We start from the raw sequence: 24693 nt of genomic DNA, 5'->3' as shown, positions 1-24693 counted from the left end.
TCCTTAGTGCTTTACTGTTATTAGGCGAAAATAGATGAGATAAAGACCATTTACCTAACTTAAGTGACCTGTCACTTAATAAACATCTAGACGGTGAAAATGCCTGATTTACATAGTAATTCAACTAAAGTTAAAGGCTCATTTACATGCAAAGATAATCTGTTCATGATAAATATTAATAGCATGGCAACCAGTGCTCATTTGCTACAATTGAATGGAATCATCTAGAGTATGTAAACTGCATGATAAATTGTAAGATTGATCAATTAGCCTCATATTCCCTTTATGGCAGGGTATGTTCACATACGGAATTGCTTGAGAACAAGTGCTGCACTCTTTGTTCATCAAAATTGTAAATTAATTCAAACAAATCACTCTCATCCACAAAGCTCTGCACAATGCTGCACCATGTTACCTCTTCTCGATCTATCTCACTACCTGTGTTCTTTGATCTTCCAGCAATAATCTAAGATTATTCTCTACTTTAATCCAAATCTACCATCATGGCTTCTCCCAAGCTGATCCCATTTTCTGGAATGATCTACTTTGGACTACTACCAAAGCTTCAAACGTGTCCTAAGACTTCTCTTCTGGCAGGTCTATCACCTTGCCTAATTGCATAAAACTTTGACTCTCTTTTAACTCATCTACATTGTTTACTCTCCCTGCCTATGTTATTTTTCAATACAGATATGCACTATATATTCAGTACATATACTTGCAGATAGTGGCTGGTGACTTCTCATGCAGCATTATTTATTTTTGTTTTTTATCCCTTATAAAGAATTGCTTCACTTTTCAACAGGCACTGTTACCCCATCCTCCTCATAGATTGTAAGCTCTTGTGAGCTCATTGTTAATGCTCTGTAATCTGGCAAATTTAGTTTTTTTCTACATGTAGTCCATGGTCTGTAAAGCGCTGCTGAATATGATTGCAGCATATAAATAAAGTTTTATTATTTTTTATCTGTATTGGTGTCTTCAGGACGTCAATATGGTTTTTACAGTTGAAAAAAAATAATGTAGTATAAAAAAAATAAAAGTTTTAAGTTTAGAGATTCACTCCCATAGCCTAAACATTTTATTGTTTTAAATTGAAAACCTGTCTACCTGTAATTATCTCATCATTATCTACAATCCTCGGGTCATGCTGAATTCTTTGTGACCTTCTATGCTCTTGACCAATAGTGGCATACCAACGCAAAATGGCACAATTTACATATCTGCACAATTTTAATTTCAACAGTTATAGATCTCCCACAATGAGTTGTAAATCGTGAACTCATTAAAAAGAAATAATGAGCATAAATGGACCAAGGTTACAGGAAATTAGGCAGAACAGTCAGACTGTCCCTCCGCTGTAAGCGGCAGTGTATTGCACTTTCCTCCAACTATGAACTAGTTAATTGCATTTTTTTGGAGCCATATTAAAATTCATATTTAATTCATCTGGATATTATTAGCATGGCTTTTAGCTAGGAATAATTGATGACACAAACTGTTTTACTTCAGTTTAAAAAAATAAATATTTATGATGTGCGCTTCTGTGCTCTCTGCGCCTTCTGAGAATTTCGGATCCTTTACTTAATGGTGTCTTAGGAACTAGTAAAAGAAAATATGCATAAAGCGTGGCTCTTTAGAAGACTTCTACTATAGCTAATCCTCTTACAAGAAAGTATTTTAATCCTATGCAGCTCATACAGTACAGGTACTCGAAAAATGAAAACATCAATTAGGTGTGAAGAGAAACACGATTGCCATGAATTGCAGGCACTGAGCATTTAAGTCAACATGGAGCAGGTGAAAAATGGCCAATAAAGGGCATTCGCAGAAAATAATGGAATGAGATTACTTGCAAAGAGCACATGTTCATTTCTCTTGGTAGCTGGTAAAAGTATGAGGCAATAAAGGGATAATAGAGAGCAAAATTAAAGTGTACCGAGTCCTTGGAACTAATGCGATGATATTAGTGGGTGATGGAAAAATGACTCTCATTTCAGAGTAAGAGTCCTAAACAGAGTAAAATATACAAAATTGGAACAGGTCACAAAGACTAATATTACTTGCACTGGCCATAAACCGTGACTTGTCACATATTGCAAAACTACAACTCCCAGCATAGCCTTCACCTTTTACAAAACCTCATCTCCAGGTATGCCTGCAGCAGGGGGTGGAACAACTGGCACTATTTCTAGTATGTAAAGCAGTGTATGATATAGTTATACAATAAATATAATACAAATGTAACCAAACACGTAATGCTTTACCTGAGGCTTTTGACTGGATGTTATAATATCCAAAACTGATTTTTGAGTCATCCATGTATCAATATTTGTCAAATCATATATGCTGTATGATATCGTCCCAATTGTCCAATACACCTTCTTTTGCCGCTTGACAAGATAGCTGAACATCTGAAATAGAAATTTTAATAAGCAGATAAAGCAAATCTGTCACCAGATTTTTTAGCTGATGACACCTTCTAATGAAGTATGCGATGCTGATTTAAAATTTTCCTTTATCAGTCTTCTGACAAAGAAGTAGTATATAATAGTTTCATTTACATTACCTGGTTCTCTGACTGCAGTGGGGGTGAGTCCTGGGGGGGGGGGACAGGCTGCAGCACCCCCTCCACCATGGGACCCACCACATGCTGCTGGCATGGAGCCAGCATAGCACAGGCTATCAGAACCTGTCACTAGGTAGAAATCAGAATCCTAGTGACAGGTTTCCTTAATACCTTTACCATTGCTGATATACTAAATGGATGAACACAATTGGTTTTTACGAATAGATCCATATAAGACAATTCCACCCAGTAAATATGTTGTTAACCACAATTTACCGGAATCACCTAAGACATGCACTGAACTACATAAGTTATATTGCCCTCATGACAGGGATCCATAACCCATAGAACCACCCTGTGCACCCCCCAACCATTAGGCTGGCACTAATGTGAGGAGGGAGTAATGTGTAGCTCGCATGGAGGGAAAAGTGGAGAACACAACTACATGGGCCAAAACTTTTGCTATTTTTGAAGCAAAATGTGACAAATATGACGAAGTTAACAAAGTTAACTCTATAATGACAGAATGGAAAAAGCGTCAGAAGAAAAAAAGAAAAAGAAGGGGAGGATCTACAAGATGAGTCAAAAGTCTCTGGACCTTTTATTCCAGAAATGAAAGTGAATATGGCATATCTAAATATCACAGAATGTAATAGGTGAGCTGGCCTGTCTTTTGGGCTATGTCCAGAACATGACCACCATCTTGAAGACCTACATATTAGATCAAGAGCAAGTTTTTCAAATGGGAAGGCAGTCATGTGGAATAGCAAAAAAGACTAAAATTACCATAATTAGGGACTTAGGTAGCTATCAACATAGCAAGTTACAACAACAACCAGGAATGTTCCCTGTGATACATAGGTACTTTATGACTCAAATTTAATTCTGTCAAATTTTGCGCATTCTTTTCAGTGCAAACAGCTTGCACATGTATTTAAGAAGTGTCCATGACACATTTGTGTGACCCTTTTGTCGCACAGCTCCACTATTATTTATGCAACGCAAATTTCTGCACTGAAAGGGGCGTTCTGGTGCTCAGTCAGACTGTGCAACACATTTATCATGCAAAGTCCATGGAATTGTGTTGCACATGCCATGTTAAAGGTGCACCAAGGCAGCACTGGGAGGGCCCGATTCATGAAGAACGGGCGTCACAAATCGTGAAACTGGCGTACTCTGCACGCTCCGCAAACAAACATAGTACAGACTGCACTGTTTTTATTAACTGTGGGCCCATGTGTTCAATGTGTTGTCCATGGTGCTGAACATAGAGCTGAAGGTGTGGAATCTAATCCTTATAAACCTGCGTGAGAATCACTGGAGAATATCTTTGTTGGTAACTTTTGAACCACATAATATTGCAAAATTGTAGCAAGTGTAGAAAAAAAAGGCTCCTTTAAGGGTATTCCCAAGAAGACAAGATTATTAAATATAGCCAGGATAACAAAATAACACATTCTCTAATTCACTTTTATTAACAAAAATACAGCATTTCACAGATATAATTCCAACCTGTCTCTATCAGTCGTGGTGTATACAATTTTGGTTGCCCCCAGATCCAACCCTCAATCGTTTTCTGACTAGGGTCGGGCAGGGTAGATTCTTCTCATAAACATTTTCTCCTGTCTGCTCCCTGCAGGGTCTCTGCAGCGGTCCCCAAGACCAGCTCAGACACAGACGCTCACATGAGCATTTTCTGCCAGCAAGCAGCATGGTAAGGGGACTAAATCTATAAGCTACAGACAAATAAGATCTATATAGCAGGGGAGGGATGCATATAGCAGACCTGACAGTGTTTGTTATAGCTCAGATATAGCAGAGCTAAGAGTGTCATTGTATATAATATACATCTCATGGATCTCACCATCCCTGATCTGTCTCATCTCTCTTTTTCTATGTGTCAGATACTAGTGAATGTTCAGAAGCTACATAAAAGTGTAGATAAACCTGTACCATGATAATCTAAGCACATTTTCAGCACACAGCATCTCATAGCACAGAGGAATCATGAAGTGTCTGCTTAGAGAGTCCCCACCCACACTCTGGAATTTCACACTGACCATCACCGAGTAATAGCTAAAACAGAAAACTAAGTAAAATTGTAAAGTAAGGGGGTTAAAAATGATCTTTATCGTGTAAACATCACTAGGGGATTAAAATTTGAGAACTTTCTGCAACACCCTCGCCGATGCAAGGCATATGAGTTGTTGCGAATACGTCCCACCATGTAGCTTGCAGCCTATGTAGGGTCTGATCAACCCCACAGCATGTCACTACATAACAACTACATAACACAGATGAGCACTGCAGAGGTAGAGCCTGCCTGGTAAGGCAGGAGTTAATTGTTTTCTGTGATGCAATTCCAGCAACCAATCACATGTGTTATACTCTGTTTCTGTGAGCTGAGATGTAATTGGAGGAGTAGCCACCACCTGACCAGTGGGAGTAACAAAACCCCTGGTCAGGAAACTTTTAGAGGGCAGAAGAAGAGTTCTCTCTCAGAAGAGAGTCCAGTGTGAGGAGAGAGTTCACTCTCTCAGATCAGAGTAGAGACTCTGAAGAGTCAGTGCAGCTAGCACACCAGACCAGAGCAGGAGAGCCCAGCTCCCTGCCTGAGTGTAATGAGTTAGACAGTGAGAGGAAAGAGGTATCATCCTACCTCCAAAGGTGATATCTGAAGCAACCCAGGACAAGCTGAAGCATCCTACTAGGACACAGCTATCTTCCAGCCTGCCCAATTGCATCCAGGCTGATGATCCATCCTGTGGCTCCCTCCAACTGCATCTCCAGCATCCTACCATTCTGTTAAGGCACGTTGCTACTGTTCCTGTCGTTTCCAATAAAGAACTGTAAGTTATTTTCGTTCAATGTCTGCCTTCGTCTGGTCCCTGCTACTATGGCTGTCACCATCACGGGCACCCTATCTACTACACAGGGACTCATACTCCTGACCCCACCGGGTTGCCCCAGGGAGAACCGCTATAGTAGCCTCTTCCTCATCATTTCTTGCCAACACCACCCTGCTGGAGACCTACCAGGTTGTAGGACAGCCCTCTGGATCCCCATATCAAGCACCGTGACACTAGCGTGCCTAGGTCGCAACCGCCAGCCACTCAGGTACTGCGGGCCCCTGCTGTCTCCAGGCCCCAAGAAAAGGCTAGGCCCCGGTGGGGGATGTTGCATTTCTTTCATGGGAAAACCCCTTTAACTCTCCCTCCTCTCATTATAAGTTATAAGTTGTGTATAGAAGTCCATCGCTTCATACTGTACTATGCACCGGTGTACATCTGATACAGAGAAGAGCTTCATAAAATTTTACAAAAAACAATGTCCTCTGTTCTATTTGACATAATATTATATACAAAATGTGAATGAAAGTTAAAAATTTGGACTTACCATACCATGTACCAAATATTCTAGTCTTAGCCAATATTGAGATATTTTTGGGCTGGTATTTTGAAAATTATAGAAATTGTCATTTAGCATCCCTATAAGCTGTGTAGTGACTAAATAACCCATAAAAATGATGCCATGTAATGTGTTCTCTTTTGGGTGACACCAACGCCTGAATACAGGTCTGTACAAGTTAGAAATTGTACAGCCATGTAAAAATCACATAGCGGCACTTACACTGGTAGGAGGGCACTTGACAATGTGAAAGTGTCATGAGCGCGAACACTTCACCGTTACAATGACTTGTATTGGCCGCTGGCAATGTTCCATGAGCCGATAAGATACTTTCATGTATGGTCACTTAGGGAGAAGACTTGGAAGTACATTAAATACCTTTTCTACATATTATTCATTAAATTTCAGAAAGGAAAGATGATGGATTTTAAATTATAAATGAATATTTTTAAAGACTCTTAAGTGGCAAAATCGTTTTCCTACCAAACATCTTGCACACATCTCCCATATGTGGCGGAACACTGCATTATTTATGGTCTCACAAGAAAATGGGATTTCAGAAAGTTAACAAAGTAGGAAGACAGCCAATACTTATAGTCAGGATAGCAGATCAGATGAATAATTGAAGAGTTTAGTGACTAACTTCGATGTTTCCCTCGTTGGCTGCCAACTTTAATGGAGTAAAGCCATCATTATTTTCTAGATGCTCTGCACACTGAGAATCCTTAAGAGGCACAAGGTCTAGGATCAAGTCGTACATGTGACAGGCCATCGCTTTATTCTGCTGCAGGACCAGGGTATGAAGCACAGTGTTCCCTGGAACAGAAGAGTTCAGATGTAAAAATAAGACCACATTTATTTCTCTCTATGGAGAATACAATAACAATCATCATGCTTTAGTAATTTATCTACTGACATGAATGTACTAGAAAGTGCTGCAGATGGAAAACTCAAAGCAGCAAATCCCTCTGCCATAGATAAACATGGTAATAAGGAAATCTAGGACAAGGGATCCTAAACTTATCTAGTTTTCTTTTTTTTAAGTATGATGAAACATTGACAAGGAATAGAAGGAAAACAGCAAACAGGGCATTTATATTGTAAATTCACTGTCTATCATTAGGATACATGTTCTACTCAAGATAAGACTCCCAGGATTTTTAGCAGTTATCAGATTCTTGTGCTGCAAACAAATTTTTCTTCCCGCTTCCCAGTACATGGCATGGAAAATTAAATACTACCAATAAGAAGCAATATTTGTCTCATAGAAAACAAGCCCTTAACAAGCGTTGTACATGGCAAAATAAAATAATGTAGATTTTGACAACAATTCTAGTGATAACTATAGCATGCTTCTGGCCTCTTTATATCCTAAGATATTGGGCTGATAGATATACAAGTCTATCTGTAAAATTCTCTAAGCATTTTCTAAAGTAGGCCAGAGCACCGAGGACATTCACATGAACATGCACAATCACGCTCAAGCTTAGCCAATCAGGACACTTAATCAGTGTTACCCGCTTGTACAGTGAACTAGTGTAGAGCAAGGTAGGGAAAACACAGAGCCGACAGCACAGGGCACCGGAGCTCTGCATCATACGGTAATCTATACCACAAAGAAAAATATATATTAACACATGTCCAACTACACTATAAAACACCTCCACAAGAGTAAAAACATAAATACATGGCACAGTGTATAAATATATATATAATACACACGTGATGAAACCTCTCCAGAAGACCACCTCTTTGAGAGGACCCCTTCCTAAAAGAATATTTTTTTATTCAATCACTGATTTTTAAATTTTTTGGCCATTATACTATATAGAAGCTGACCCCTATCTGCAGACCACCCTTTCACTGTATATATATATATACTGTGCTGTGTGTACAGGATCTGATGCCAATTCCTTATAATTGATAAGGAGCTTTATCTCTGTCTTTATTTGTGCTGCCTTCACACTTTTATACATACACAACTCTGCTGCATTCAAACTTTCAAACATTGCTGCTACATACCATTCCTAGGGAAATATGGTTACATGGTTCTGACATCACTTAAGTTTTTTACATGCTGCCCAGATAGTCAGGACTGATATTCTCAGGAGCGTGCACCTCCTCTAATGCCCCTTCCAACAAGATCTACCCTCCTCTCCAGAGTCTAGATATGGATTCCCATGGCAACCAACCAAGCAAAGGCAGCCAGGGCGACAAGGTGAAACCCCTGCTAGCAGGCAAATGGCTGAGAGTAAAATAGAGAATTGCTTACATTAGCTTGGTGCAGAGTTAGGCAAATGTTTTTATACTTTACAGCTGTTCTTTAACACTTATGATCGGGGCCAGCACTGATCATGGGTATTAATAGTTGAGGTTGAATCGAACACAAACCGCAAAATTCTTGCTGAAGTTAGAGCTTGGAGACAAACATGCAGGTTTTGGTCCACTCATCACTAATCATAAGCATAACTTTCTTTAGAAAAACTATGACCTAAATGCAAAGAAATTTTTATTTAATTTTATTTATATTGAAATGAGATTTTTGTAAATCATGGACTGGTACTTTGGTGCATTTTGACTGGCCAGTGCTTTCAGAACAGCTTTATTTAAAATTACTTCCCCACCCACCTAATCCTGTAGATTAGATAAAAAAATAATTGCCACAGCCATTTTAAGACGGCTCAGAGGGGCTAAACTGTTAATAGAGTAGGTCATTCATATCAATTGTCCTGGTTGTTACAGTTTACTGGTAATGTATATATATATATATATATATATATATATATATATATATATACAGGGGGTCCCCGGGTTACGAACAGGATAGGTTCCATACGGTTGTTCTTAAGTTGAATTTGTATGTAAGTCAAAACTGTATATTTTATAATTGTAGACAAAAAATTTTTTGCCCCAGTGACAATTGGAGTTTCAAAATTTTTGCTATAATGGGACCAAGGATTATCAATAAAGCTTCATTACAGACACCTTACACCCTGGGACTATAGAAAAGCATTCAGAGAGTTTCACCAGAGGTTACAGTGGGCAGAGAGGTCAGTCTTTAACTAGGGGTTGTCTGTAAGTCGGGTGTCCTTAAGTAGTCCTTAAGTAAGGCTGCTTTTTTGAGAGGAAGTTGTAGAATAGTCACAGAAATGTTTCCAGTTATGTAATTGGTCTGTGACTTTCTGTTGTATGACACTGGTCAGCCTAGAGCAGAATCACAGTATTTTGAGAAATGAAATAAAAACCATGAAATGTACCGAGTGAGTCTTGAGCGGTAACAGGTGCTCCATACTTCACAATCAGAAGTTTTGTGATTTCTTCATTTCCTGTGCATGCTGCAAATGATAATGGATATTCTCCTGTTGAAGTAAAGAACTTTATAGCGTTATATATACAACACGCAGTACAGTGAATATACATGAATCACAACTATATCAGATCGTTTATCTATCAGAATTTAGAAATATAGTTTCATTACAATATACCATTATAGACACAATGGGGCACATTTATTATGATTTTAACCTTGCCCCCTTCCCTTTGGTTTGACAAATTTATTAGGAGGCTCGGACCTTCTAACAAATCTGGTGGGCGGCAGCGCTGTTACACCAAGGCAGTTGTATGCCAGGTCTGGTTAGGCATAGAATTCTGTTGTAGCCTATGCCTACACGTGTTAAGGCTCTAGCTTGTGCACAGGCTATAGTGAAATGCTAGGGAGGCCAGATCTGGTGTACAACTGCCACCCACCGGCTTTATCAGAAGGGCGGGGCCTCTGATAAATCTGGCACAGCAAGGTTAACATCATATACCGGTTAAATAAGAACCACGTATGAGAATTGTGCCAAAGTCAGACGCGACTCTTTCACATGGGGGCGTAAGGGGAAAATAGGCACAATTCTTGCCTGTGCAGCAGATTATCGGTGTAAAAGCCTTGATACCCCTGACAATAGGGATGTGAGGCTTCAGCCTCCTGATATATCCAGCGGCCGGTGAGCAGTGGGGCAGATCTATGCCATGCCGACTTAGCGTGGAGGTGGGGCATGGGGAAAATAGTCACAGTTCCAAGCTGTGCACCTGGAATTGTGACTCCAATAAATCCCCCCAAATGAATTGTTATTTTTTTCAAGTTACTTTCTATTTCTGGTGAGCTGAATATTTTCAGAAACTTAATTTCTATGGACTTTTTAGACAGAAACACTTTCCAAGGTGACCCATTCTTCAGCCCAGGGGACTAAGCATGTCCAGCACAGATGTAAGTCATATGGCAGTCTGTTGCTTGAAATATATAATCAGTTTAGCTTTTATTGTAACCATCCCATTGATACAAAATCACAGCTTGGAAACAGAAACAGTAAATTGCATTTGGCATTCATCCTGTCATAGACATAACTTTGACCATCCTTCTGTCACAGCAGAGAGAATGACACCTAGATGTGAATTGTAGCAAGGGCTTGAGACAGAGCGGTAAATGGCACAATGATGAAGTGCAGTCTACACACTAATGAACAATCATTTGGACAAGTAACGTGGGAGCTGATTGCCGAGGATCCACGTAGCAGCCATCTAAGTATATCTAAATGGCAGGAATTATTGCACACTTTTACTGACTAAATGCAACTCATGAACTTGGCACAAATGCAGAAGAGACAGAAGGCACATTTGTATGAATATTTATGGTGGCTGAAAAATGAGACCCGATTGCCAAAGTCATTTTTCCCAATAGAGAGAAGACTTTGAACAGTTTTATTATGGTCACCTCAAGTACATTCAAAGAACAGGTTGGTGACACTTCTCAGTATGGGAAAGGATGATCATTTATATGCATCTTATCACAGAAATCATGATTGTATTAAATATTCTATAGTCTTCTATATGCAGGGTAAGTTGTATGTAAGTTTAAGGGACTCTCACCAGATTTTACACAATTAAACTAGCAGAAGCCTCAGGTAGAGTATGAAATGCCCTTTCTAGAATCTCATCTGTTTACCTATAACTAAAATTACCTTCAAAGTCAATGAATATAGAAGAGTGACTATGAAAAAGCTCGGGTAGCCTGAGCCTTGGAGGAAAGCACCCATAGGGTCCATTATATCGTATAAAGTATATGAATATTCCCTTTTACTTCAAAAACATGTTGTACCCACAGTATAGATGACATACTCTTTCCAAATATTTTTTGTGAAAAAGTGCCAGAAGAATTGCTTTAGGAAAAAGAAGCAAGTGATGAATGGATGATCAATACGAAGGGCAGGTGTTGGCACGCCGCATATCAGTCAATGATCCCCACAATTCCGGGGTAACCTCTTAAAGGGAACCTGTCAGCAGAAATAACCACTAGCAGCATGTCCTCAAGCAGCTGAACACATTCTAGATCATGTGTATTCCCTGACTCACTGTGCAGTGGCATCATCAAGAAAATTAACTTTGAAGTGAGATGTATATTGGTTGTATAAAGTCAAGGAGGCGGAGAGTTTTACACTGAAGTCAGGCTTTCCTCACCGTAGAATGCCCTATTCACTGTAATTGATGGTCCTGCATCCAAATGCATCACTAACCAGATTTCCATCATTCTGAGATGGGGAGAGCTTGACTTCAGTGCTGAGCTCTCCGCATCCTTGACTTTATACAAACAATTTTACATGTCACTTCAAATTAGATTTTCTGGATGAAGTCACTACACTGGACCATGAAAGAAACATCAGCTGGACAGTGTTAATCTGCATCACAACATACTGGTAGTGGTTAAGTAGGCCAATTTCTGATGATAGGTTCCCTTTAATATTGGTTTCTTTTCTTGTTACAGGCGGAAAATTGAACTTTGGCAGGGAGATCTGAAAATCTGCTTCACCTTTCTCCCTTTTACTCCTGGATACTAGAGTAGAATGACATGAGACAAAATAATTGGGCTCTTTCACCCTTGGGTGACTTACATAGTCTCTTACCTAACCCTCCCATTGTTCGTACTCCTTCTCATTGCCTGTCTCTGTGTTCTGTATCTGCACTATACATTAAAGTTAGGAAGAGGCAGCACTCCAAAGATAGTTTCAAAAAAGTGGGGTGTCTTTATTCCATAAGCGACGTTTCAGCTCATTACAAGCCTTTTTCAAGCATGGTGAGTGCCGGCCACCTCTCACCATGCTTGAAAAAGGCTCGTAAGGAGCTGAAACGTCGCTTATAGAATAAAGACACCCCACTTTTTTGAAACTATCTTTGGAGTGCTGCCTCTTCCTAACTTTATATTACAGTCCCCCTGCCTGGGGACTTACGGACTGTGCACCCACCGGAGTTGCTGTGCTGCTCTAAATTTTCCTTTTTTTTGCACTATACATTAGCTACTCTATGCCATTATCTGTTATTGAATTGGGTAAACCTACCTCCCATGCCAAGGTAGCTTTCTGCTCATCTGTAGTGCTGAACATTATTTTATTACTTGTGGGACTATTTTCCCTATTCATCGGATAATTTCCCTACTGTCCTTCTGTTATTCTTTACCCTTTTTAATAAAATTTTTTTATAATACATATGATTCGATATTCTCTTACCAAAGTAGCAGAGACATACATTGCCTGGCACAATGCAGGTACAGGTGGCTCTGGAATTACTGACATCGGCTCCATTTTCCAATAGCAAACGAACAATGTCTAGATCCTGTTTTAGAATTGCTATATGAAGAGCGGTTTCACCTGATAAGCAGAAATAATGACTCCATAAATCACATGGATAATGAGGGGCTATTTCCTACCATATGTGTTATTAAGGGAAGTACAGGGAGCACTCAGGTAGTACTTTACTTGACATGATATATATACATATATAATGAATCAAGATAATTCATAACATGATATAGAATGCAATTATATTAATGTTACTATAAAGAGAACTTGGAGCAGTGAAATTATTTATTTTATGGAGAAAACCTCTTTATGAATGTTTTAATAATATCCCTCCATTTCATAGCCGGTTTTCTGACAAGGCAAAAAAAATGGCTATTTTATAAAATACTTCTTACTATACCGAAAAGAACTGTCAGCCAGTTCCTTATTATAGTTGATTTACATGGAATTATGGGAATTATACACTGCAAAGAAGCCAAAAAGCGGAAAAGAGTTCTACAGAGTATTTTGTATGGAGCATATTGCTTTCTCCAGGTCAGGACAGTTCTTGGGCCTAGTAATCCATGTAGAATCCATTCAGAAAAGTAATTACAGGGAACATCCCACTATCAATACTTATGCTTATAGATAATTATACACCCTGTACAAAGCCTATTTGACTAATTTGTCGCAATTTCTTATGGCTGTATCAATGGAATCCCTCTTATGGTAGATAGCCCTACGTTGCAGTCAAAGAACTTATTCTTACATAGAGCCAAGTGGAACCAGCTTCATAGTCAGAGTTCTCCTTAATAAGTTTGTCTAAAGATAATCACTTTTTTTATATCGGTAATCTGTTTGTTGCCATTGCTCCAAAATCCTGAAGAACATTTTGAACACAAATGTGAAAAGAACATACTTACTGTAATTCTAGTGGATTTATAGGTTTTCAGTTTCCACAAATTCTAATTGTCCTGATAATGGACAATTAAAGGAAACCTGAAATTTGATGCATTATGAAGCAAACATACCTTGAGAATGCCGTAGCTACACTGATGCAGAATCATATCTTGTTTAATCCCTGTGTTGAGTGATTTTGCTGAAAAAACAAAGTATAAAAATCAGGACCTTGAGAAAGCTGGATCCACATTACACACAGAGCACACTGAACAGCCAAGACATAACTAATCAACCTGAGCTGAATCACGCATCCCCAGCAGCACACTGTGCTGAGTGTTTTTTCTGAAAAATTAATGATAAAATTATAATAATGAAGCTCTGTTGCTTCTGTGGCTGGGCTCAGTGCTTTTCCTTTCACATTAGTTATGCACTGCACCGAAGGATGATGCAATCACTGTTCTCCCTGCCAGGCAGAAGTAATCAATTGCTGCACCATCCCCCAGCTGCTGGATATGCGTGATCCAACTCAGGTTAATTAGTTATGTCTTGGCTGTTCAGTGAGCTCCGTGTGTAATGTGGATCCAGCTTTCTCAAGGTCCTGAATTTTATACTTTCAGGACCTTATATTTTCAGGGAATATTAATTGACTATGGAATTTTTTAGTGGAATCACTTCCTGCTTTAGATCATGTTAAAGCATTGTGTCAGCCAAGTAGAGCTTGGTCAAACACATGTGGGAAGGGTGAGCTGTGCCTAATTTTATTTACTTCTTCATATACAGCTATATAAATGTCTCAAGTTTCTCAGACGACCCAAGTCAGTAAGAACTATCTATCTTTAGTGTAATCAGGGAGACCTGAAATTTATACTACGGTCCCCACAGAGCGCTCATCTCAACCTGCTCAATTATGTCTGGTTTCAGAGAAAGAGACAGAAGATCTGTGGTTAATTCTCCAACAACCTCCGTGCAGAGTTCATTCACAATTCCAGGTAGAAGAATTTATGCTTTTTGAAAAGAATAGATGGTCGCAACAAATAGTGATTTCATTTTTAATTTCTCTTTTGTTTATTCATTTTGCTAATTCCTAAAATAAACAATTAATTTTTTTTTCATATTTTGAAAGCATTCTGATTTTGCAATATTTCTGTGTACCTGCCTAAAACTTGTTGCTCACTATTTGTCATATACTATGTTGCCTAGAAAGAGAGATTATTTTTATTCATTAAAAAAATAATATGGCAATATTCAATTATACCAGGAGTGTACATCCAGTGGTGTTCTTATTTCCATACCTTTGTACATGTCAGACACCATAGGCTCATCAATTATCGATTGTACACAATCTAATATGACTTTCACTGTTTCCTTACATCCATGTAATACGGCATAATGTAAGATTGTCTCTCCCAGACTGCCTATAATACAGATTTAAATAAGAAAGGCATTGAGTAGCTTGTATAATATACAGTAAAGCCATCATATCATGCATGTCTTGAAAAAATACATTATGTCAATAACAATAGAATGTCATGTTTTCCAAATGGCAGTGAGTAACCCTTTCTTTACCAAAGAACAAATCCATTTACAGGAAATATGAAGGCTGGCTTCATATTAAAAATAAATTAAGAGGTAAAATATTACCCACAATAAAACAATGTATTACTTGTTTGTCAGAACTCTCTAAATGGATTCTTGCCATAGTGTTCTGGGCTTGTGACCACACACATGGCTATGCTATGTTTAAGGTTATGATTGACATCTTGTCTCTGAGCAGGGAGTGTGTCAGAGTGTTATGGTACTGGTTTCAGTCATATCAATCAGCTGCAGGGGCGGTGTCCAGGAACTCTTTTTAAACTTCCATGTTTGTTCATCCAATGCCTGATATTGGACCTTCTGACTCAGTGGTATTCCTCTGACTCCAGTTATTACTCTCCTGACTATTTCTGGTTTATTTTACTTTCTGAGCACATACACATGGAAGGGACCATCACCCAATTGTCACCTGCCGTTTTATGCAATGCTGGCAATTAGGCAGGGAGAGATGTTTTTTTTTAAAACCTCTTTTTATATGGTTTTCAAACAAAACATACATATAAAACATTCCATTGTGAACATTTTAACATTTTGGCAAGATGCATTGTACATGATACATAGTGATTACGTGCAGGCTACGTTATCCAGTTTCCTTGTGTTTCTAGTGCACGGGAGGGATTGCCTGCATCATCTTGTTCCTAGCGACCTTTGCAACCCACTGCTTGGTTCACTGGGGGATGCTGTCTCCATCATTTGACACCTCCCTCTGTCGTGGCCCTCACACCTGTAACTCACCTAGGGTTCCTTTCAGAACTCCTGTGTTAGGCAGGGAGAGATGTTGTGGAAAGCGCAAGTTCACAATCTCTTTCTTTCCTGGCATTACACTGCTATCTTTGTGTTAGGGTACACAAAATTACTTGTCAATCAGGCAGGTATGGAAGTGAAGAAACCCATGTCTAGCTCATTCTAAAAGGGAACATTTTAGTTCATAAAGTATCCCACAAGTAAAATAGAACTGCATATGGCATTTTAGATCTTTATATATATACCTTTCCTGTTTCCCAATGAACTGTCATTTAGATGAAATAAATAGTACAGATGAGTGCACAATTTGTGTACCAGTAGGCACAGACATGCCCATGGAGCACCAAGAGGCACACCTGCATATAATATTATAATAATAATTTTTATTTATATAGTGCCATCAAATTCCATAGCGCTTTACAGATTCTGGGAACTTATACAAATAAAATACTACATCACAAAGTAATAACAGTCATATGAAACAATAGGAATGAGACAGAAAAAATGCCAAATGTATGTCTGGAAAACTTATGATGTGCCGTACACAATTATTGTTTTACTTGTTGAAAGGGTGAAATGGAAGCTGAAAGGCTTTTCTTAAACTTTGGTTTTCTGAAAGCCATAACCGATGAGCTGACAAAGGCTCAGGCAGCGTGAATCTCGTGAACACTTTTTATACTATACTCTCTTATATGCATCTGAAATTGCCATCAAAGATTAGTTTTCAGCCTTAATTGTAAAGCTGTTTTTTTTTATCAATTGATAACAAAATTATTCTATCAAATACTGAACTGGTATTCAATATTGGTTAAATATTTAAGTTGGTAGCAGCACAATTTGTGCCATCGAAATCAAGAAACCTTAACAGATGCTGGCACACTAAGGCTACATTCACACGATGTATGCCCGCCGTACCGTAGTACGGCGGGCATACTTCAGCGCTGCGGAGAGGAGCAGGGGATGAGCGCCGCTCACCACCGCCCCTCTCCATAGGAAGATGCAGCGCACGGCGCCGTATTACGGAAAAAGATAGGACATGTCTACGGACATGTCTAGACAGGGCTACGGAGCGGTGCGGTGCCGCACGTGTGCTGCACCATACCGCTCCCGTACAGGGCCGTGGGGGACATATATCGGCCGTATATACACTCACCGGCCACTTTATTAGGTACACCATGCTAGTAACGGGTTGGACCCCCTTTTGCCTTCAGAACTGCCTCAATTCTTTGTGGCATAGATTCAACAAGGTGCTGGAAGCATTCCTCAGAGATTTTGGTCCATATTGACATGATGGCATCACACAGTTGCCGCAGATTTGATCGGCTGCAATCTCCCGTTCCACCACATCCCAAAGATGCTCTATTGGATTGAGATCTGGTGACTGTGGAGGCCATTTGAGTACAGTGAACTCATTGTCATGTTCAAGAAACCAGTCTGAGATGATTCCAGCTTTATGACATGGCGCATTATCCTGCTGAAAGTAGCCATCAGATGTTGGGTACATTGTGGTCATAAAGGGATGGATATGGTCAGCAACAATACTCAGGTAGGCTGTGGTGTTGCAACGATGCTCAATTGGTACCAAGGGGCCCAAAGAGTTCCAAGAAAATATTCCCCACACCATGACACCACCACCACCACCAGCCTGAACCGTTGATACAAGGCAGGTTGGATCCATGCTTTCATGTTGTTGACGCAGCAGAAATCGAGACTCATCAGACCAGGCAACGTTTTTCCAATCTTCTACTGTCCAATTTCGATGAGCTTGTGCAAATTGCAGCCTCAGTTTCCTGTTCTTAGCTGAAAGGAGTGGCACCCGGTGTGGTCTTCTGCTGCTGTAGCCCATCTGCCTCAAACTTCGACGTACTCTGCGTTCAGAGATGCTCTTCTGCCTACCTTGGTTGTAATGTGTGGCTATTTGAGTCACTGTTGCCTTTCTATCAGCTCGAACCAGTCTGCCCATTCTCCTCTGACCTCTGGCATCAACAAGGCATTTCCGCCCACAGAACTGCCACTCACTGGATGTTTTTTCTTTTTTGGACCATTCTCTGTAAACCCTAGAGATGGTTGTGCGTGAAAATCCCAGCAGATCAGCAGTTTCTGAAATACTCAGACCAGCCCTTCTGGCACCAACAACCATGCCACATTCAAAGGCACTCAAATCACCTTTCTTCCCCATACTGATGCTCGGTTTGAACTGCAGGAGATTGTCTTGACCATGTCTACATGCCTAAATGCACTGAGTTGCTGCCATGTGATTAGAAATTAAGTGTTAACGAGCAGTTGGACAGGTGTACCTAATAAAGTGGCCGGTGAGTGTACTTCCCCCATACATGTGTGTGAATGTAGCCTAAATGATAGGTCATTGATTGTGTTGGGAACCTCTTGTACATACCATAAATAGTATCTACAACATTTATGGGTATATGAAACTGTCAGGTGCCCCAAGTGGTCAATGAGGTGCTATAGGGGAGCGATGTACAGTAAATCAGGTCTAATAACCTGCACCTTCCTTTGTCTGGCTGCACCAATCTCATAAGTGGCATCTTTATCTGTTTATTGTATAATTATACTGGTTTTATTTTTTTGTTTTATTATATGATTTTGCACCATTAATGAAATTCAGGATTTACCATCATGTTGTCACTGGTGAGGCCTGAGTAGAAAACATATGAGAAGCCTTGATCTAACAAATGGTAAAAAAAAATCACACACTGACCTGAAAAGAAACTCTATAGACCTTTTGTGTTTTAAAAGAATAGGTTCCATAGACAGAACACTCTTTGTTGCCAGGAATCTTTGTGCAGGTATCGGAAGTGAGGATTAACCTCTGTTTTATTTATAAGAAACACAATTATACTATGAGCTAAATCCAACACAATCCTTTAGACAAGAAAAAATCTGACACCATGCTTATTCCACACTTACCTGCCTACTTATCTATCTGTATATCTAACTATCTTAAGGATTGTGACAGTAATAAATAATAATAATCTTTATTTATATAGCACCATCATTTTCCGTATCACTTTACTAATCATAGGGGACATGTACAAATATAATATTACATTACAGATTACAAACAGTTATATGGAACAGTAGGAGGGAGGACCCTGCTCACAAGAGCTTACAGTCTATGAATGTGGAAAATGGATTTTGTAAATGTGTTTCCAGTATGTTTCACTGAAAAAACACCAACTGGGAACTAATTTTTAATGTTTACTGTTGACAAAACTGTAGACAAAAAAGAATGAAAGGTGAAATTTTTCTTCTTGTTGCCTTTCCACATTATAAAAAAGAATACTGGTCCAGCTTTCCAAATAGTATAAATTTTCGGGTGTGGATGATCTTAATAACACCCCTTCCCCAGGTAAGCCATATTGGAATAAAAACAATTATACTTGATGTATCAGGCTGTTGATCTTTGGAGTTAGAGCACCTTGATATCCATATTGGAAGTGCAGTCACTAAACTACCTATACCCCAACAACTATAAGCAGGCCCGAAGTTACCGAAAAGTGAACAGGTGATCTACTGAGCTACAATGCCCTCCACCCCCTGCATGAGAAGTGCAGCAACTACTGCATATATTCCTGGATTAGAGAGCTAAGCAGGCCTAAGTTTAAGGACAATAACAGTACAGGGCAAGAACAACTGAAACTAATTTGTCTTGACTTAATTATTTGTGAATGGGTGTCGAGTATTAATAGTATGGAGCTGTACTATGTTCGGACTGAATAATGGATTTAACAGATGGGCCCTTGTCATGCCAGTCCATTACTTAGTATAAGGGTGTCCAGTTTGCCACTCTAGTGACCCTTGTTGTTTTTAGTAGTCCATCAAAACAGTGTTATATTACAATCAAATATTACAAGTGATTGTTCCCAGGACTTTTTAATATAATAAATAATAATTCCTTTATTTATATAGTGCACACACATTGCGCAGCGCTACACAGAGCTTACAATCTAATCAACCTACTAGTATGTTTTGGAGTGTGGGAGGAAACCAACGCAAACAAGGAGAGAACATACAAACTCTTTGTAGATGTTGACTCTGGGACTTTTTATATCCCTTTATGAGGATCAGATTACCTTACTATAAAGATTTTGCATTCAGCAGGTTCTGCGTATATAAAGTTCTACAGAGATGATTGACTATGGAAATGTAGCAATTCTCCCTTCCTACAAGGTGCATTGTTATTATTAATATTTTCCTCATTAAGCTGGAATAATGGATAATAATACTGCACAGACTACCCTGTAAACAAACATCACTCAGCCAGATTTGTGATTTCAATACTTGACAGAATGACAAGACAAACATGAGCAGAGGGCCTAAGCTTGGAATTAATTCACAGCCTCACTACATTAAGCTAACCATGCACATGATACAAAAGATAAAGGTTTAGTTCTGCTGCATAACCTTCCTTTAATTATGTTAAAATAATTCACAATTTAATGCTCCAAAAGCCTTAGCACATCATTTATAAACAATGAGTGACCTTACATCACAGAGGTCTGTGGTTCAGGTTCACTGTTCTCGAAATAGGGATGTGAGGATTTTGGCATCCGCCAAGAACCTAATTATAGAACATTTATTAACTTTTATAACATTTATAATAGCAGTTCTATGCTGCTCATTACATTTAGGAAATCACTCTCATAATTTCCATTGGTTTGACTAGAAGTATTAGAAAAAGCTGGACCAATGTTTTACAGTATGTTAGACACTTACCTTACAAATGTGTTTTATCAGTCAAGTTACATTAAACCACATGTACATCTGTCACTGAGTTTTAGCCCACTAAACCTCTGGTGCCCTGCAGTAGGGTATGAAGTCTCCCGTGTAGAATTCATGTGGAATCTCATCTGTTTACCCATAAAAAATATCCCCAAAGTTAAGTACAGAGGCCTGATATAGCCCTGGTACAGAAGATGGGTGGGTGTGCCAGGCCACCCGGCAGTTGTTGTAAACAAACTTTCCCGATTTGGATGTTCCTGAATGACCAGTTGTGGGAGCATAAAGATAGTTAATGAGCTGATCCCTCTTCATACCTCTGTCTTTATACTCACAAACACCGCAGCAAACACCGTCGCTAACAGCTGCGATCGGTGCCAGTGCTCCCTGTGACATAATCGGGGTGCAATGATCAGTTGCCAAGACAGCCAATAGTTTATGTCAAGCTCCCAGGCCTGTCTTTAGGCAGCATCTGTAACGGTCTGTGAGAAACAGACTGATACAGATGCACTGCAGTATTGCAATATTACAGTAAGTGTATAAAGATATATAGCCAGCCCCCTCCCCCTATAGAAAGCCAGCCCTCTACCCCTGTATATAGCCAGCCCCTGTCCAAGTATAAAGCCAGCTGTAGTTTGCCCAATTTATTTAAAAAAAAGAAAGTAAATACTCACCTTTCCGATGCCCCCTGCATGTCTCTTCTTCAGTCCGTCAAAGGTAGGTTCGTGTGACACTCCGGCGCAGAAGCTGTGACGTTGGCACACACGATATGATGATGTCACAGGTTGGCCGCCAGAGCATCACACTGACCTGTCGCTGCCGGCAGCATAACACGGACCTGCCGGCAGCTGCCGCTGCCAATCCGAGAAGGAGGTGACCTGCAGAGGGCGCATCGGAAAGGTGAAAAAGCTGACTATAGAGTAATAAAGTATAAGCCAATTATGGGTTTTTCAGGACATTTTTGGTTTATACTCAAGTATACTTGATATGTAAAATATTGCCACGTCCCAAAATTCCCAATCTATCAAAATATAAAAACGGCTATTCCCGCTTGTGATACCGTCACTAGGAAACACAATTTATTGCATCGAAAACAAGCTCTTATACAGCTCTGTACATGGAAAAATAAATTATAGAATTTATTATAATAATATATAATAATTAATAATGGATTTTTGAGGGTGGGGAGCAAAAAATGGAAACACAAAAATGAAAAAAGGCAGTGGCTCTAATGGGTTAAAAGTAATGGTAAGTCAATAAAAGGGTCCTGATGGTTTTTTCTACCTTAATATGGATCAGCTCTAGTCAAAGTAAGCAGTGGAATGTTGATCTAGGCCACCGTAGAGTATAGTTTACTACCAGCATAAGGCACATGATATTACACTTTTAAAAGTGTATTTGCATATCATTATCTGGACAGCACTAACCATAGATATGTCACAGTTATAGCATGGACCTTAATCACATTTATTGCTCATATCAAGAGTGAAAGGCAAACTGCAGAACTTCCATCTTACTCCTCATTTTTTCTGGTCCTCTTCAACACAAATCTTTTTCCCATTGTCTCTATTTACTCCTCCTGTCATTGTTTATTGCATTATTGGACATAAACTAAAACACATGACACAAAAATAACATGTTAGGATGACATTAAGAATAGGCCCCCTACACGGGATATATTCCCACCTCTCACATAAGGATCGATAACTTCCCTTTGCAGAAGTTCCCTCACTGCTGTACAGTCATTTGAAGCAATGGCCTGGAACAAAAGGCAGCTGCCCCTATACGAACAGAGGAAATTAGGCAACATGAGTAATGTAAAATCTCAATAAAACAAGATGCAAGGTTCCACAAGACATATTGGATGTATAAAGCTAAGAATACTGCTGTGTTTGATCTCTCCAGCTCTAGAGGGCATTGGATAGTTATAATATTCTGAGACCTTTTCTGGAAAGATAGCTGAGGGTTAGCACAGAGTTACAGGTAGTTCAGAATAATAACATCTACGGGAATGGAAATAGCATGGCTTGTTACAAGACCATGCAATAGCAAGGCAATGATCACAGCGTCTTCAGTTCTGTATGATACGGCTTATCTACTTACAAAAAGTCATATTTATTTTAGGCAAGTCTGTTATTTAAAGTGTATTTTTTTTAGCTAACAGTACAAAGTGTTCCATAAATCTCTATCTTTATAACTATATATATCCAACTGAAATACTACACTATATATAAAGACACTCTATCACTATCTGACATGAAATCAGAATAAATCTTTCCTGTTTTAGGTCAATTAGGATTTCAGATTTGACATTTAAAATATCAGATAGAAAGAAATTTCTGAAAGTCTGGGAGAGAGATGAGAGGTCACAATATGAGAAGGAAATGACAGGGCCATAATATGAGGGGGAGATGATGGGGCCACAATATGAGGGGGACATATGGAGGTCCACAATATGAGGGGAGCTGAGAGTGGCCAGAATATGAGGGGGAGATGAATTTCAGAAGAAACTCAGCACTCCTCTCTTGTTGAGTTTGTAAAATATATTTTTTATTCAAGTGAGTTGGCAATCCAAAAATAAATGCAACGTTTCGGTCCTATAACATCAGACCTTCATTAGGCACGGAATGCTAGGCATGTGTAAAGAGGGAAGGTAGCGGTACAATGACCCTGAGGCGCTGTGGTGTGTGAGAAGCGGGAGACCCCGCAACAGGATGGCTGTGCTGATGAGGGGAAGATGAGCGTGACCACAATATGAAGGGTGGGGGGAGAGATGGGGGCAAAAGAGATGAGAGGGACACAATATGAGGGGGAGATGAGAGGGACACAATATGAGGGAGCTTGTGGAGGTACAGATTGATTTATATAAGAGGTCCTGCCTAATGCTGGACCCTCACAGAATGTGCTTGCGTTTTAAAATGTATTTCAATGCGCATCTGGAGCATCAGCAGATTTGTGAAGACCTGAATACTGGCATTTTGTAAGTAGCAACAGGTGTTTTGTTAACATGGAAAAAACTTTGCATGCTTTTAGCTCTAAAAACATCTGCTTACACATTCGTTAACCGCATGTGATGTCTATTCTCTTTCTTAATCCATCCTATGTCCTATCTCCTATCTCCTGTTATCCAGCAAACACCAGATGTATACCTAACTCCAGGCTTCTCTGCAGTCACATTCACCTTGGACCTTGTGTACACAAAAGCGGCTGATGGCTGGTTCAAGTAGCAGAATTTTTATTCATTAAATTATCTCTAACCAATGACAGTATTTTTCTGAACCCCAAAGCAGCAAACTAGTAGATAGCTGCCACTAAGTGTTCAGTAAAATGATCACAAGATGATCATAAGATACATTAGATAAAATCAAAATCCATATATTCCTTACCCAGTTTGCAGAGTTTGATCCATAATGATGCGAGTCTCCTCTATCATCTATAAAAATGTAAAGCAGATTATTATAATTAAAAACTATAAAGGATTTTCTACATGAATCATATAAACATTCAATTAAAGATAAGGTTCTGATTGTGAGGAAGATGTTCTCCTACAACGTTTGCTTCATGTCCTCTATCTATACAAAAGTCCCTAATCAATTTGAATTCTCAACTGTGATAAATGTAAACAAATAATAGAAAGATTTTTGGAAAATCTAAGATTATTCTTGAAAACACAAATCAAATGTACTTTTTTGTCTCTCAAACCTGAAGTACTGTTTCTAACATTGCACGACATTACAGGAACTATGTGGGTGTACTTTCTTATTGCTAGGATGTTTTATACAAGCATAGGGGTGTAACTACACTGGTAGCAGCCATAGCTGCTGCTACAGGGCCCACAGTCTCAGTGGGCCCTGACCTGCCAAACTAAAGAATGGAGGATGCATGCCATTATATACATATCATGTTGCACAGTATAATTAAGGTAACAGTGCACATCTTCCAGATTACACAGCTGAACCGCCAGCTCAGATATGAAATGTCGGGGGAGGGGTATTAGAAAAGCAGAGCTAGTAATTGTCAGGATCAATGGTAGTGGACCCACTGTACCACCGCGCACAATGACATAAGCCGACACCTGGGACCGGAGTCTAAGTGGTAACCGGTTTTCACCAGAACCTGACGCAAAGTGGGTTGGACTTGCTGCAG

The 24693-nt window shown here is 39.4% G+C and overlaps 1 protein-coding gene across 1 annotated transcript in view; it reads right to left on the bottom strand.

The window, feature by feature from the left end:
* LOC140122230 (transient receptor potential cation channel subfamily V member 5-like) overlaps positions 1–23976 on the bottom strand; it is a 32612-nt gene extending 8636 nt beyond the window's left edge. Inside the window, exons 1-7 of the mRNA XM_072142870.1 lie at positions 23934–23976; positions 22234–22328; positions 14763–14885; positions 12520–12660; positions 9235–9336; positions 6621–6793; positions 2268–2414 (exon numbers count right to left, since the gene is read on the bottom strand). Of these exons, the coding sequence (XP_071998971.1) occupies positions 2268–2414; positions 6621–6793; positions 9235–9336; positions 12520–12660; positions 14763–14885; positions 22234–22328; positions 23934–23956 (804 nt within the window). The 5' untranslated portion in view covers positions 23957–23976. The remainder of the gene's footprint in view (positions 1–2267; positions 2415–6620; positions 6794–9234; positions 9337–12519; positions 12661–14762; positions 14886–22233; positions 22329–23933) is intronic.
* Positions 23977–24693: the final 717 nt, after the last annotated feature.

The sequence above is a fragment of the Engystomops pustulosus genome, chromosome 3 (assembly GCF_040894005.1).
Source record: "Engystomops pustulosus chromosome 3, aEngPut4.maternal, whole genome shotgun sequence".
Lineage (NCBI taxonomy): Eukaryota > Metazoa > Chordata > Amphibia > Anura > Leptodactylidae > Engystomops > Engystomops pustulosus.
The sequence above is the reverse complement of the archived record's forward strand: the minus strand, read 5'-3'. Positions and strand labels throughout refer to the sequence as shown.